The sequence below is a fragment of the Lissotriton helveticus genome, chromosome 2_1 (genome assembly GCF_964261635.1).
Source record: "Lissotriton helveticus chromosome 2_1, aLisHel1.1, whole genome shotgun sequence".
In the NCBI taxonomy this organism is placed as follows: domain Eukaryota; kingdom Metazoa; phylum Chordata; class Amphibia; order Caudata; family Salamandridae; genus Lissotriton; species Lissotriton helveticus.
This window is the reverse complement of record NC_136059.1, coordinates 2,059,455,655-2,059,469,427: the sequence shown is the minus strand read 5'-3', so window position 1 is coordinate 2,059,469,427 and position 13,773 is coordinate 2,059,455,655. Positions and strand designations below refer to the sequence as shown.

At 45.4% G+C, this 13,773-nt stretch overlaps 1 protein-coding gene across 2 annotated transcripts in view; it reads left to right on the top strand.

Moving 5' to 3' along the window:
- Positions 1–13,773, top strand: part of TMEM192 (transmembrane protein 192) — a 419,027-nt gene that overhangs the window by 109,659 nt on the left and 295,595 nt on the right. For both annotated transcript variants that reach the window (XM_078677020.1, XM_078677019.1), the window contains exon 3: positions 7,452–7,710. In XM_078677020.1, the coding sequence (XP_078533146.1) occupies positions 7,452–7,710 (259 nt within the window). The remainder of the gene's footprint in view (positions 1–7,451; positions 7,711–13,773) is intronic.

Here is a 13,773-nt window from a genome sequence, read left to right as displayed (position 1 = left end):
TTGTGTCGCATTTCTTGCATTCTCGGTCCTTTAACCAGTTAAGTCAACGCGTCAGTCATACACAAACATCATCTCATAGTTTCGGACATACGTGACAGGCGTCCATTCACGCAACACGGATTAAGGGTGATCGCTTTCATCATGTCATACAATTTATTGGCTCTTTTGGTACAAGAGCAGTTTGTGGGTGTGTTTAGGTGCCACCAGGCAGTGTTAGTCCGCTTCGTGTATCAGACATGGCGAGGCTTCAGATCTTCACCATACCTCGGTCGTGATTCCGATGTGGCCTGCAGGGGGGGAAAAAGGAGGGGAGGGGAGGGGGACAACATTCGAGCATATCAAAAGCACGGGTACGAAGGTCTTTTACTTACCTCATACTCGTCTTATCTCTTCGGGATAGAATCCCTGGGGTTGTGGTCTCTGGAGCCAAGGGGGGGGGGCAGTGTGTCCTTATAGGCTGTGAGTAGGAAAACGTTAGAGAATCAGAAGCACTTAGCGCGAGGTTTCTAGTTGGTAGGTGTATTTAGCTATCGGGGTCCTTAAATCTCTTTCAACGCTGTGGTGTTTTAAGGTTTATCAGCTCTTCGGTCAACTCTGTTACCTAGTACCTTTGAGTGTCGTATCTTTATAATATTCTATCATTTACATCGTTTCACTTTACCCATCCTTTATATTCCATCTTTTACACCGTTTCGCTTTTACCCATCCCCAGAAGTCGAGGTCTTTCTCCATGCGCGAGTCCCTGAGTCAGTCGCATATTTGACGGCAGAGTGTCGTGTCTTAGATTCGATCCTCCATCCGGGGCTGGGCAACCATCTTCTATTAACCTTAAAGAGAGAGCAGGGTAGGGTGCACAGAAAAAAAATCTCCCGCCGATCCCACATTTAAATAAAGCATGCAATACCCGTTCATAGTTTCGAAAACCTTTATTTTCACAATCGTTCAGCATGTTGATAGGACAGTGTGATCGGGGTTGGCCGGATATGGCAATGGCTAAAGTGCGTACAGTAGAGGGGGGGGGAGGCTATCTTGTAGGATTAAAAACATGTTTTAAAAGGTTCATTCATTCATTTGCAGTGAACTAAAAACGTCTATCGAATAGTTGAGGGACCAAGGGGCATTCATTTCATAATTGGAAACACAGTTGGATTAGTTGTAATCAAATTCCTATAGGTATACCATGGGAGTGTGTCATAAGCGAGGTTACATGTCAGACATGATAATATCATAATGAATCGTACATTGAAAAACATTTTTCACGGGGTCCTTTTACATGTTCGTCGAGTGAATCCTTCCTCTTTTCCGTCAAGTGTACAAAGGATCATAACATATCTCGGAACATCGAGTCTTTTTAGCAAAAGAAAACACCACGAGGCGTTCGTAAGTTCCTATTGTTACCGGCGCCATTTTGGGCGGGGCCGGGTTAGTCCGGAAGTAGTATCAAGGAAAAAATGTTTCCTACAACCGGCAGTTGGACCAGAGTCCTTTTCGGCAGTTCGAGAATTCATGCTAACAGAAGGAGTGGCTATGTCATGCTTATTTCGTTAGCGATCAAGGCAGTTGTCCCTCACCGGAAACCTGCAGGGGCCGAGGGCTCCTGGGACTTTTGTAGAATCTTCAAGGCTGTGGGGGTGCTGTCGGAGGTGGGGGCTCGTGCCCCGGTGGGCAAGCGCCCGAGTTACATTGCTGTTCAAAGTTACTCTATCGGCCGAGACCCGCCTTCCAGGGGGCCCAGACGCCATTTTGAGGCCTGCAGCAGCCGCCCTTCGTCGAGTCTGCAAGAGTGGAGGAGACCCTTTGGAGTGAACCCATGTCCAGTGCTGCGGAAGTATGGCCACCTGCGGTGCATGTTCGGTGCTGTGCGGGTATTGGCGCAGCCGTTGCATGTTCGGTGCTGCGCAAGTATCGGCACCACCGCCTGGCTGGAGGAGTTCGGCGCTGGGCCGGGGGCTGGGAAACCTCCTATCCGTGGAGGTGGGAGAGGCTCGTCCGCGTCGCCTCTCCCTCCCAGCCCGACCTGGACTAATTTTCGCGGAGGTATGTACAAGACATCCCCCCTCCAGAGTTGTCGCAGCCATTATTCAAGAAAGAAGTGGCGCCTGGCGTGTTGCTGCCGCCATTACGGAGGAGAAAAGAAAGAAGTGGCGCCTGGCGCATTGTCGCTGCCATTACGGAGGAGAAAAGGAAAAAATGTCCCGTCCGTCTCTGGGCCGGGCTTCCGGTGGATGTCGGCCGGACGCCCCTTGCTCTGGCCCCATGAACGGGTTCCTTGGCTCATCGGCTGCAGCCGGATCCAGTTGGCCCCAGTCCCCGGCCATTGGTGGCCGGACCGGGGAGACATGTGGCGGGACTACCTGAAACTCCCACGCGCCACCGTGGCCGGACTGGGGGAGAGAGAGAGGGGGGGTCGAGGACATAGACATTCCCCCCCCCCCTACAACTCTCCGGTGTGGTCAAGGTGATCCCCTGGCTGGGTCCCGCTGGCCCTTGTCTCTCCTCCGGCTCCACCCTATGTTACGATTTCCTGGCCGACTGTTGGCAGCAGGACCCGCCTTATATGGGTTGCTGCCGGCTGGGCGTAGCCGTAACCCTGCCCTACCTTGGAAGGTTCCAGAGTGGGGGGGGGGCGAATGTTCTGCTGACTTTCATTTTCTAGTTTACCGTTCTTGTTTCAAACGTTTTCTGTTGTTAGGGCATTATTAGGTGTTATTATTACGTACTGTTATTTGTTTCTTGTTCGTTATGTTAAATAAAAGTTCAAGTTCATCAGTGGCCTACGGGTTTCGTTTTCCCATTCCTTTCTTTCCAGGTTGTTCCATGCTAACGCTTCTGTTAACCGAAGTTTAAGTAACACGGAAACACAGGCAGAGGGATGACGCAGATTCATGCATCACGTACACACGAACTCAGACGGGGAGACAGTACAAGTATTATATACAAAAGACCCAAGACAAACATAAAACAGTCATTATTATTATTTTTTTTTTTTGGCCATAATTATCTTTTTCTGTATGCTGCGCATACTTATCGTTGGAGCAATGGGGCAGGCTTTAGTTATATGCCTATAAGGATGCGGAAGAAAGGAGGTAGTAGGTTTTCAGACATTGGCAATATCCCTAGTCCTCTCGGCGAAGGATACTTGTGTAACCCTTACCTCGAAATACCCTAAACTTTTCCCCACTTGGCTAAACGTAAGGATGCTTGATCATGTGTGTACATTATTCTTTCTGCTTTATTCGGGGTTTGTCGTCTGTTAATTTAGAGCTAGACTGGGTTTCCCGTCTTAGCGTTGTTTGGTCTATGAGGACTCGAACATGTCGCTGAAATCGGCCTGGCGAAATCTGTGCCATCGGGCATAATCGAACGTGGTGGTTCTATCTGGCCTGTCCATGTCAGTCTGATTCATCTTTGTCTCGCGCCTTTTCCCTTTCTGCCGGCCTGTTATTCCTGTCGGTCCTCTGCTCCTACTCACGTTCAGTAGAGTCGGGCATTGGGCTTTCCAGTGCCCGGCATATCTACAAAAAGCACATTGGTTTTGCCCTAAGTCTGGCCGTCCTGTGCGTGGTGTCGGGGGATTACTTTCGGGACGTTGTGTCCTGGGATCGTCCTGTCGATATGTTCCTTTACCTGCTCTGTCCTCGTCTCTTTTCTTTCGTTGCATTGCTTCTTTGCGCCACATACCGAGGCAGTCGAGCATAATAGGTGTTGTCTTATTTTCACGAAGGGCTATTTCTAACGTTTCTATTTTATCAAGATCGAAGGATCCTATCAGTGGCCACTGTTTCTCTTGACTTTCTTTGGTATACCTGTGCCACAGTTTACTATAGGCTATGGTAACTAATCCATAGTTAGGGGTGCCTTCCAGCGGAGTTAGATGATCCGCCTCTAATAAACGGTCCGGGCTGAACCAGCTATCGACCAGTGGGGAGAAGACAGACATGACAGCTCACAACGAGGGACAAAAGTCAGCACTGCCTATCTTATCACTGTGTGCAAAGACTAGACAGAATATTTCTATTCTTCATTGTTTGCACACAGTGAATACCTCATGAACCAATATCAAATGAACAAAAAGAGGACCAGTGGGAAGAATAAGTAGATTCGCAAAAGATCTGCGTCCTCTACCCTTTCACTATCTGCAAAGGGGAACCTGTTCTTTCCTGTTTGTAGACAGAGAATCTCCAGAAAACAATCCGCGAACAGTAGCTCGGGGTCAAAAACAGTTAATCAGTGGCCGTTAATAAATAATCGATTCAGTGGGGGAGAAAGATAGGCGCGACGGCTGCGTTACCTATCCTTCACTGTTTGCAAAGAGAAAGAGCCTACTGTTTCTTCGTGTGCAGACAGTGAATCTCCAAATAGGTCAACAAAGAGTAATACTAGTATTTTCTGAACAACTAAACAATTATTTCGTGATTTGTCGTGTCTAAACGACCTTACCCGGACCGTATGGACAGTTTCCTATCTTCCGAATCCAGCGCCCGATCGTCCTCTTTTCCTCGTATTCCTCGCGGCACTCCTGATGGTTCCCAGTCAGGACCGTAGATCACTCGGGAGAGGTCTGTTCGGAACCAGTGAAGTTCGGATGATCGGCTGCCAGACGAGGGTCTATTGGGCAAGAGCTCTCCCGATCGTTGCAGTCGTTCACTCTGTCGTCAGGACCTCTCCCACTGGATCCACGAGTCACTGATGGGCCCCACGTTTGGGACGCCAATTGTTAAAACTACGTCAGGGACAATCGATATTTGCCCGGCGGTATCGCCTCTTTAACCCACGAAATATTAATCAATGAAGAGGCAGGCGCTGGAGACGGGAAGGCAGGAAACAAGGTTTATTCTCTCCGGAGGAGAACACATCAGTTCAGACAGCAGGTATCGTCATGAGGTGCTCTAACCGCATCTCTGAGGCCTGGCCTCTTATACACAGGTTTATTGCTTTATTACATACAACACATTCTTGGCAATGCTTTGATGTACGGAGGGATATCCTCCGAATCTCCCCTTCAGGCCCGTTCCCACACACATTTACAGTTGAAGTCCTCACCCCGGTCACAACAGGTGATGACTACCGCGCAGCTGGACATTCCGCCGATTCATGGAATGTGGGGGTTTGGTCGGATCTCATAGGGTGAGGGCTTTGATCAACTCGGGGGTCCTTTGATGAGGGAAGCTCTCTACTGTACGGGGAGGGGCAAGGAACAGTATCGGCAGAGCTAGGTGTCGGCCTGGGAACGAGGAAGACAAACGGGCACACAGGAAAAGGGGATTTGTATCAAAAAGGGCCTGGGACCATGAAAGGAAGGAAGGGAGGTGTCGCGCTGGGGACAGGATGGGGTTCTGAGGCAGAGCTGCGCTGAAGAGGGTTTTATGATCCAAGGCATGTGCGAGCGGGGGTTGTCAGAGTGCGGGCTTTGTGAGGGAGGAGGGCTATGCTGGGGGCCAGTGGCATGCAAAAGGGTTGTTCTGATCGAGGCACCTAAAATGGCGGGCGCGCACGACAAAAAGTGTGGCATCAGGGAAAAAAAAGGGCAAGATGGCGCAGATAATGTTTACCAGACCGTACTAATTTTTCACATTGCCTCCCCTCGCTCTCCCTTTAGATGCGATTGCATCTGAGAAGTCAGCATGTGAGCAGCGTGCTGTGAGCTCTGATCTCATCCCAGAGAGGCCAAAAGGTGAAGTCGAGCTGTTTGGCAGGGGGGACGGCGTCCACCCGGTAAAATTAGTGGGGGGACGCCGTCCACCCCCGTGGTACCCAGACTCGAGCCATGATCCTGACCATGCGGTCCAAAGCTCCAGCGCTGCCTGGATGCCGGCCTGAAGAGACTCATTTGGTGTTGTATATTGTTTATTTGTTTTCTTACAGGTTGGACTTTTGTTTGTTTCTTTTCATTAAAGTTTGGGAGGGATGTAGTGTTCGGCTGGACACGTTCTAGTGTTTCACCCTATTCAACACTTACACTAACACCCACCCATCACAGGCGTCACAAGTCAGGTGACCCTGTTAATAAATTTGCCCTGGCCAGTTCCACAACTTTACCACTGTGTCCGTGTGGTTTTTATACAGCATGTGGGCCTAGTGGCCCAAGACTCCACAGGCAGGAGCACATGGGGCGGGACCACGAAAGTATGTGCACTCCTATGGAGTGCTTAAAAGAATAAAGTAGTTCCCCGAATGTGAGCAAAGTCAACAGGGGACGGATACAAGTCAGCCGTTTAGACCACTGTGAAATTAAAAAGCTCCTAATCCAATAGGGAGGAAACCCATTGAGTCAAGTGGAGACAATTGAGGTAGACAACAAAGTCATCCGATTATGATCAAGTGGCTGGCATACAGCCACCTCTTTGTATATTGGAAATAATAGGTATAACTAACTAAAGGGAAAAGCAGTTTGCAGCCAGACCTAACAATGGACATCTCTTTTGAGTACGCTAGAGAGCTGCTCAATTTGTTTGACATATTTTACTGATTTAGCTCGATTGATAGCAAGACCTTTGAACGTGTTTTATGTTTTTATCTGCGTGCTATTCGCAGGCTGTGCGTTATTATTAACAGTATGCATGCTTACCTATTCCCTTCTAGAGCATGTTGTAGTCTGTTCAAAGAACACACATCTTCTTTAGATAATTAAGAAGTCGGAATTTAGAGGCGATACAAAGCTGGTGTCTGCTAGCGTGGTTGGTTTTCCATTGTGTTGGTCTCGCCAGTGTTGGTTTTTGCAGTCAAAACTTGTCCCGTCTCGGTAGTGTGGGAGCAGTGAAACCTGATCTGGATGGATGGGCTCTCTGTAGCAGCAGAGGGCTGGGTTTTCTGCACAGATTTCAGCTGAGATAGCAAGACTGTGTTAAACGCTCCGACTCCTAGGGTGACGGCTCATTAGAGCCCCTCCATAAAACAAATCCACCCGGCCAAGACAGACATTTCACACTGCGTGCGCAGACTGTCGCATGGAAAGTTATCTTTATTTGTGACTGTTTCAGAGTCTGGACTTTGCCTAACTGTCTTTTCTGCTCCTTTAAATCACGGCTTTCCACACTAAGCCCCACCGGTGGGTGACGCCAGGAGTTGTTCTCTGTTTAAAACCACTGAGAAACATTCTGATTTCAAGTTTGTTTAATTGGTACATTTACACTTAAGGCAAGCAGAGAAATATCTAAGAAGCTAAAGCTTGTAAATTGAAATTTAAACCCGCGGGAACCGCTCTGGTATCACATGGCTTTCCTTTAAAGTTGGGTCTGTTTCAAGAAGTAATTATGACTTCAGATAATATTTCCATGCAGAATGCGCACGGTTGTGTGTGCGTGGGGAGAGGCGGGTATATGCAAATACTGTAACTAAAAAGTAAATCTTTGGTCGAAGTTGAAAAAGCATTATAAATGGAAACGCAATTTGAAACGAGATGCCAGAGTTAGTTTTAATTTTTGTATTTTTCTTTCCTCTCCGTTGTAAAGGTTGCCTTTGTAGTGCTAGCGTTTGTAGCGGGCATTCTGTGTTCACTTCCTGGTGAAGAGGTCAAGTGCAAGCCATATATCCAGCCATTGGAACTGCAGACCGTTATCCTCACTGCCAAAGTCATCATGTGGGTCCTGCAGTTTATTCATGAGCGATACCTACAGTACCACCACAGCAAAGTGAGAAGCCGTGGCTACCTGTCCCTATACCGCGCCACAAGGCACGTGAAGAGACTCCCGCTGCTGGTGCATTCTACAGGTGAGCAGACCCATTTACACAGTGTGCTCTGGGTATTCAGTCATCCAGCTTGTAGACTTCCTGCTTGATGATCCTGTCCTCTTTTGTTTGTATTGTTATCTAAAGATTGTATACTATGCTGCTTGAAAGACCCAGAGTGGTTTATTGACAAATTCTCTCAGGATGATCTTAGTGGAGGGTGTGGTGTGTTGGATAAGAATCCTTCCCAATTTAATAATTTCTCTGCTTGTTGACTTGCAGGTTGCTAATTTATTAGTGGCATGCAGATTTCATTATGAAGGACGTTCAAGATTGTCTGCTCAAAGAACACATACACATTAGGTGGCAATAAAGGGCAACGTTTTAATTATCTTTCCTTTAGGAATTGGTTTCTGTGAACCTAATGAGTGAATTGTAGACTCTGTCGAGCTGAGGAGCACCAACAGTGCCCCACTTTTTATTCTGCTGCAATAATGTTTAGCATGACTGTGAGGTGACTGTCTAACCCATAGCAGTATACGAAGCAGAGGTACAACTTGCTTATTGTGCCTTTCTGGAGAGGCTTACCAACACTCTACTCTTTCAATCCATTCAGCTCCCCTTAGAAACATGCTCTCTGGAGTGCAGAGGAAATCCGGGTCGAATGACCGCACATCACATTTTCAAAATGGCAAATTAGTAGCCAAAAGAAAGAGATTAATCCTACAGGATATTGAATTAGAAATGGCGACTAGGAAGGAGAGGTGGACTCGCATACAGCAGCGTTGTAATGCCCTTATTAATAGAAGAATCAATGAGATCAGAAGCTGGCGGCATGATCTTTGTTCATGTACCAAAATTCTAATTGCCACCAGATGGCAGGAAACAGCTGCAACAAGTTGTGGGCCGGTTGTCAGGAACATTGACCCATCTGTAGCTGCTCCTGGTGTGCCAGATGGCAACCCCACTTTATAAGTTTATCAGCATCCCTTCTAGAGAACCCCCAATTAATCGGACGTTTATATGAACAAAATCTTTAGTGATCCCTCACTTTTGAGCACTGCACCACTGCCGCATTGTAACAATACCTTCCAGATTCTGTTAGAGAATCTAGAAAATTAAAAAATGTACCCGAACCACTATCCATGCTCCTGTGTTTACAGATTAGCTCAAGGCTGGGGTGATCCCATTAGCACTGCTCCTGTCCTTTTAAAGTTGATCCTTAATGTGAGTCTGAATTCAGCCCTCTAGCTATGGCGTCCTCCATCCGGGAGCTGCATTATGCTGGGGAATGACGTTCTGTTCTCGAGCACAGTATGAAAAGAGCTCTAACGCATAGCAGAGCTGGAAACGGCAAATGTTAAATCAGATGCTTTAGTGCATGCCAAAAAGCCCTAGCAAAGTTAGAGAAGACTTGCAGAATTCATTATTATTGAACAGAACAAAAATATTAACAAAATTCTACAGGATTGAAAATTCTTTTCTAAAAGGAGAGTATGTTGTTACGACGTCTTTGTGGTTGATTTAAAAATAAAAAATCTGTGATGTTCTCTGAATCTTTAGCTAACTCCTTGTACAGGCAACCCTGCTGGAGCAAGTGAAAAAGCACCTTTTTAAAGACAAGCAATCAAACAGGGCCAGGCAAGGGGACAAAGCAGAACCAAGTTTACGACTGGCTAGGTACAGACCCAACGAAAATGCTAATGATGGGGTCATCCTTTGAGGGATACCCAAACAGCTACCTCACCCAGTAGAGTCACACATAGTAACTTCACCCACATTTTGAGACCTCACACTAACTGCCATCCTGCCGATGTGATTTATACAGTTTCTGTCCATGCAACAAGATTTACACCTGACAGTCCATGCAAAAGGTAGTATTATTTAACACAAAAGTAGACTTTAGTGTAGTACAGAGAATGTCTCTCTAGGCACATACTACATTGCCTATATCAATACAGAAATAGAACGTAGGTGGCAGAGCATAGAACAAGTTAAGTAAACATTTAGAGGAGTAAACCTGTAACTATTGTGGAACAAATGTGACTATAGATGGATTGTGGAATGGAATTCAGTTTCTTAATACAATGGATGTACGGATTACCATGATTCTCATGTAAACAGTCGCAATTGCACATTAGAATATGAACCCAGTTGTTTGGACAGCCCCCTTTACTGTGCCTTTTTAATATCACCTGCAAATCACCCTCGTTTTCCTTTCCTTTTCCCATATTATTATTCTTTCTTCTGTTGATTACCTTTTTTTCCTTTCTTCAATACGTTCTCCTCTATAGAGCCTCCAGCTCCTCTTCCTTTGTTCTTGGTACCCTAGTTTCCTTCACGGTTTTCTCTACTCTGTACTCATTTCATTTCCCCGCTTCCTTTCAAATCTTTTCTTTTGATCTGTGATTTAGTCCTTTCTTTACATCCCTTTGGAGGTCCACTTTTCTCAACCCATCATGCTCGTTATGCATAGGTGACAATATCTCTACACAGCTCATGTGTACATATGTTCTTAGTGCAGGCCATCCTTCAGGCTAGAATACCATCTCTGACTGGATGGACACGGGTCTCTCCTCTGAGACCCTCACTGATACTTTTCCGGCCCAGTGTATGTATACAGCAACCAAACTATCCTTTCTTTTGTTCTCTGATATATAATTTCGAAGCATAACCCGTCAATCAGGCTTGCTCCCTGTCGCTGTGCAGACTCTTTCTGGTGATCAGCTCTGCGACCTTGTTTGGGCATCCTGGACGGATCCCTTGCTCGTCTTTATACAGGGTGAGCCTTCCTACATTAAAACCCACTTTACATGACCCTTTCCAAACCCCACACATCCCTCTATTATTTGCTATTTTGCGTTGGTTGTCATTTTGGGAGTGTACAGTCACTAATCACATGAATATAAGGGAGGCAATTGCCCACAATGACAACATTTCTTTGTGCAGGTCCTGAAGTTGCAGACTTGGGTCTCTTTGTTTGTCCTTGGTGCAAATTGAATAATCTCTGAGGTTCTGGTGCCAGGGGTGCTTCTTTAATTCCTAGATGTAGGGGTGGGAGTGCAAATAGCCAATGGGCTAGTAGCCCCAGCAGCTAATCTGCCCCTGAGGTGACCATATCCGGGGGCGTGTGACACCTTTGCTACCCAGAACCCTCTATTCTGCCACTTTTAAAAATGGCAGAAACGTTCCTTGGCTGTACAGATCAGGTAGCACACCCTAGAGGTATGGCTAGCCTTCTGGGGTGTACACCTCCTGACTAGCTAATTTTCCTGCCTGAGGGTGGGGGGGGGACGTTTCTTCCTTTGGGAGGCAGCCTGGATGCATATCAGAGGCAATATAAACTTTGAAGCTCACAGCCTTGATGTGCTACTTCACTAGCCATCTTGTCTGGTAGTAAGGTATCACCTCTTTCATGGCCAGGCCTTTGTTTCTGACTCTGGGGAGTAGTAACACCTCCTGGCAGGGGGGTCAGATTACTGTCTTGGCGACAACAGCTGCAGGCTGTCAGCCATGGCACAGGAAAGGCTGGGGCAACCAGGTGGGCAACCTCTTAGATGCCCACCTTTGGGTGCATGTCACATCAAATTGGACATGAGAATCATATCAGGTCTGATGAGACAAGTTGTTTGATACCAAACGTGACCCTTTTCAGTGGGACCATAATGGAGCTGGCAACCCAAGGGTGCCCGACTAAATTATCCTATGGCCCCCATAACACTTATAGTAGCCATTAATGGAAAGATGCTACTAAAGGGACATATAAGCTTAAACTTATATGTCCTCATCTTTCATATATTGCACCCTGCCTCCTGGGTTCAGGAGGCCTAACTTAGGGGTGACTGACATATATTAAAAAAACGTGCTCTGACCTTGCCACTCATTGTGAGGGCAAAGTCGAGTTTGAGCAGTTTGCATTGCTCATGAAGTCTGCAATGACATACTCCTGTCTTCTGTTTACTTCAGTCACGCAGGGTGGCACACACAGTGCTTCAGACCCTGGTACCCCTTTTAACGGCCATGCCCGAGGTACGATTGGTACCATTAACCAGGAGCTTATAAGGGGGCTAAAGTCCTTGTGAATTGGGGTTGCCAATTCACATACATGATATTTAGGGAGTTAGAAGGCTTCAGTGCACTTTCAGAGTCATAATCATCAGCACTGGGGCAAAAGTTTGGGGGTGATGTTACAAAAAGGCCAATTTCCTACATTTAGCAATTGAGTAAAATCAGTAACCCACTGAACATGGCCTGTCTTTTGCAGTCTGACTCAGCAAGCCTTTATGCTGGATACCTTCCCTTTTCTTTTAAGTTCAAAAGTAAGTTTATTAAGATAAAGGATTATATTAATGTACAAAATATAAGAACAGTGAAAGTAAAAGGGTTACATACAATGTATCAGTTGGAAGGGATAAGCACAAAGAGTGTAAAATAAATCAATCAAACATATCATATGCATGTAAAATAACAATATCGTATGGTACATCGGTATGAAGAAAGAGAAATAATTATGTTCTACAAAATGTTATAATACATAGAGTACAAATAAAACTATAGAATAACAATATGGAGGAAGTCATGGAGGTTTAGTGACTTCTTGTTGTAGAGGCGTAGGGAGCACATAGCATCTAGCACTTGTATCCAGGAACAGTGTAACTGGTGCCCACAAGTCTAAACGTTTGGATGCCATATGTATCGAATACACAAATGTTGTGTCTAGCCTATGATTGTAAAAAACAGCATACCACCATGCTTGATATGATAATTTAGTGAAATCTTTCCAATTCTTGATTATTTGTTGGAAGGCCACTACTAATAACAAGTCAATTACTTTTTCCATTGGAGTCACAATTTTCCCATATAGGAGATAAGCTACCTAAAAATATATGTGAAATATAGAAGAAGTGACTGGAGTGAAAAATCGAATTAAGGTGTGACCATACCTTTTCCCAAAAAACCCGGACAAACTTACATGTGACGGACAAATGAAATAAGTCAGCATGTGACAACGAGCAAGATCAGCAAGTATCCGAGAAATCAGAATGTCTTGCATTGAGGATGAGTGGAGATAATAGGAGCCTATTATATATGAAAAAGAGTGTCTGTGTGGTGTTTGCAGCTCTAGAAGACTTCCTAAATGTAAGCCATATTCTATCCCAAAATTCCACAGACGCAGAAGTTTCAAATTCCTTTTCCCACAATAATTCTACCTTAGTTTTGTTTCTTGGAGTAGGTGAACTATGTAAGAGTTTATATACAGTGGAAGCCCTAGATTCATGAAGCAGGAGGGTTCGCAATTTAGCTCTATCATCAAGTTCAGGAGGAATACTATGATGGGATGTTGTGTACTGTAGGCAAGCAGATTGGATAGTTTGTGTTAAGAGAGAATATTTGGAGCGAAAAGTTGAAGGGAAGCCAAAAACAGTGCTAGCTTGTGCAAAGGGTATGATCTCATCCTGATTATATCATTTATTCACCCAAATCAAGCCTCATCTCCAAGATTTCCAAAATAAAGGTCTATTGTTTATTAAAATGTAAACGTTGTGCCATATAGGAAAATTGAGAAAGGAGTTCAAGGGGGTCTGTGGAATAATCTTGGAAGTATGTTTGATTATGGGAGTGGAAACAGACTGCGGCTTGCGTGTGAATGATAAATATTCTTGAAAGGAGAAGGGAGAAATAAAAGATCGTTCAAGTGTAGCCCAAAGAGGGCAATTTATGGAAGGATCAGAGAGCCAACGTGACGACTGATTTCTTATGAAGGACTTATGGTAAATAGGAATGTCGGGAAAGTATGTCCCACCCTCCGATTTTGGACGAATCAATTTTTGGATGGACATACGTGATTTCTTGTTTCCCCATAAAAAAGAAGATAAGATGGAATTAAGTTTTTTAAAATATTTGAGGGGAATCAACAGTGGAATATTAGAAATTGTATATAAAACTATGGGGGAAAGCATCATTTTTATGGTGTCTAAACGACCCCCTCAGGACAAGTATAGGGAATGCCATTTCGTTGTTAAAGAGGACAACCTTTGTATGCAATTTTCCATGCAGCGTGATACTGTTCCCGATATGGATGAAGGAAAGTGTAGTCCTAAGTAT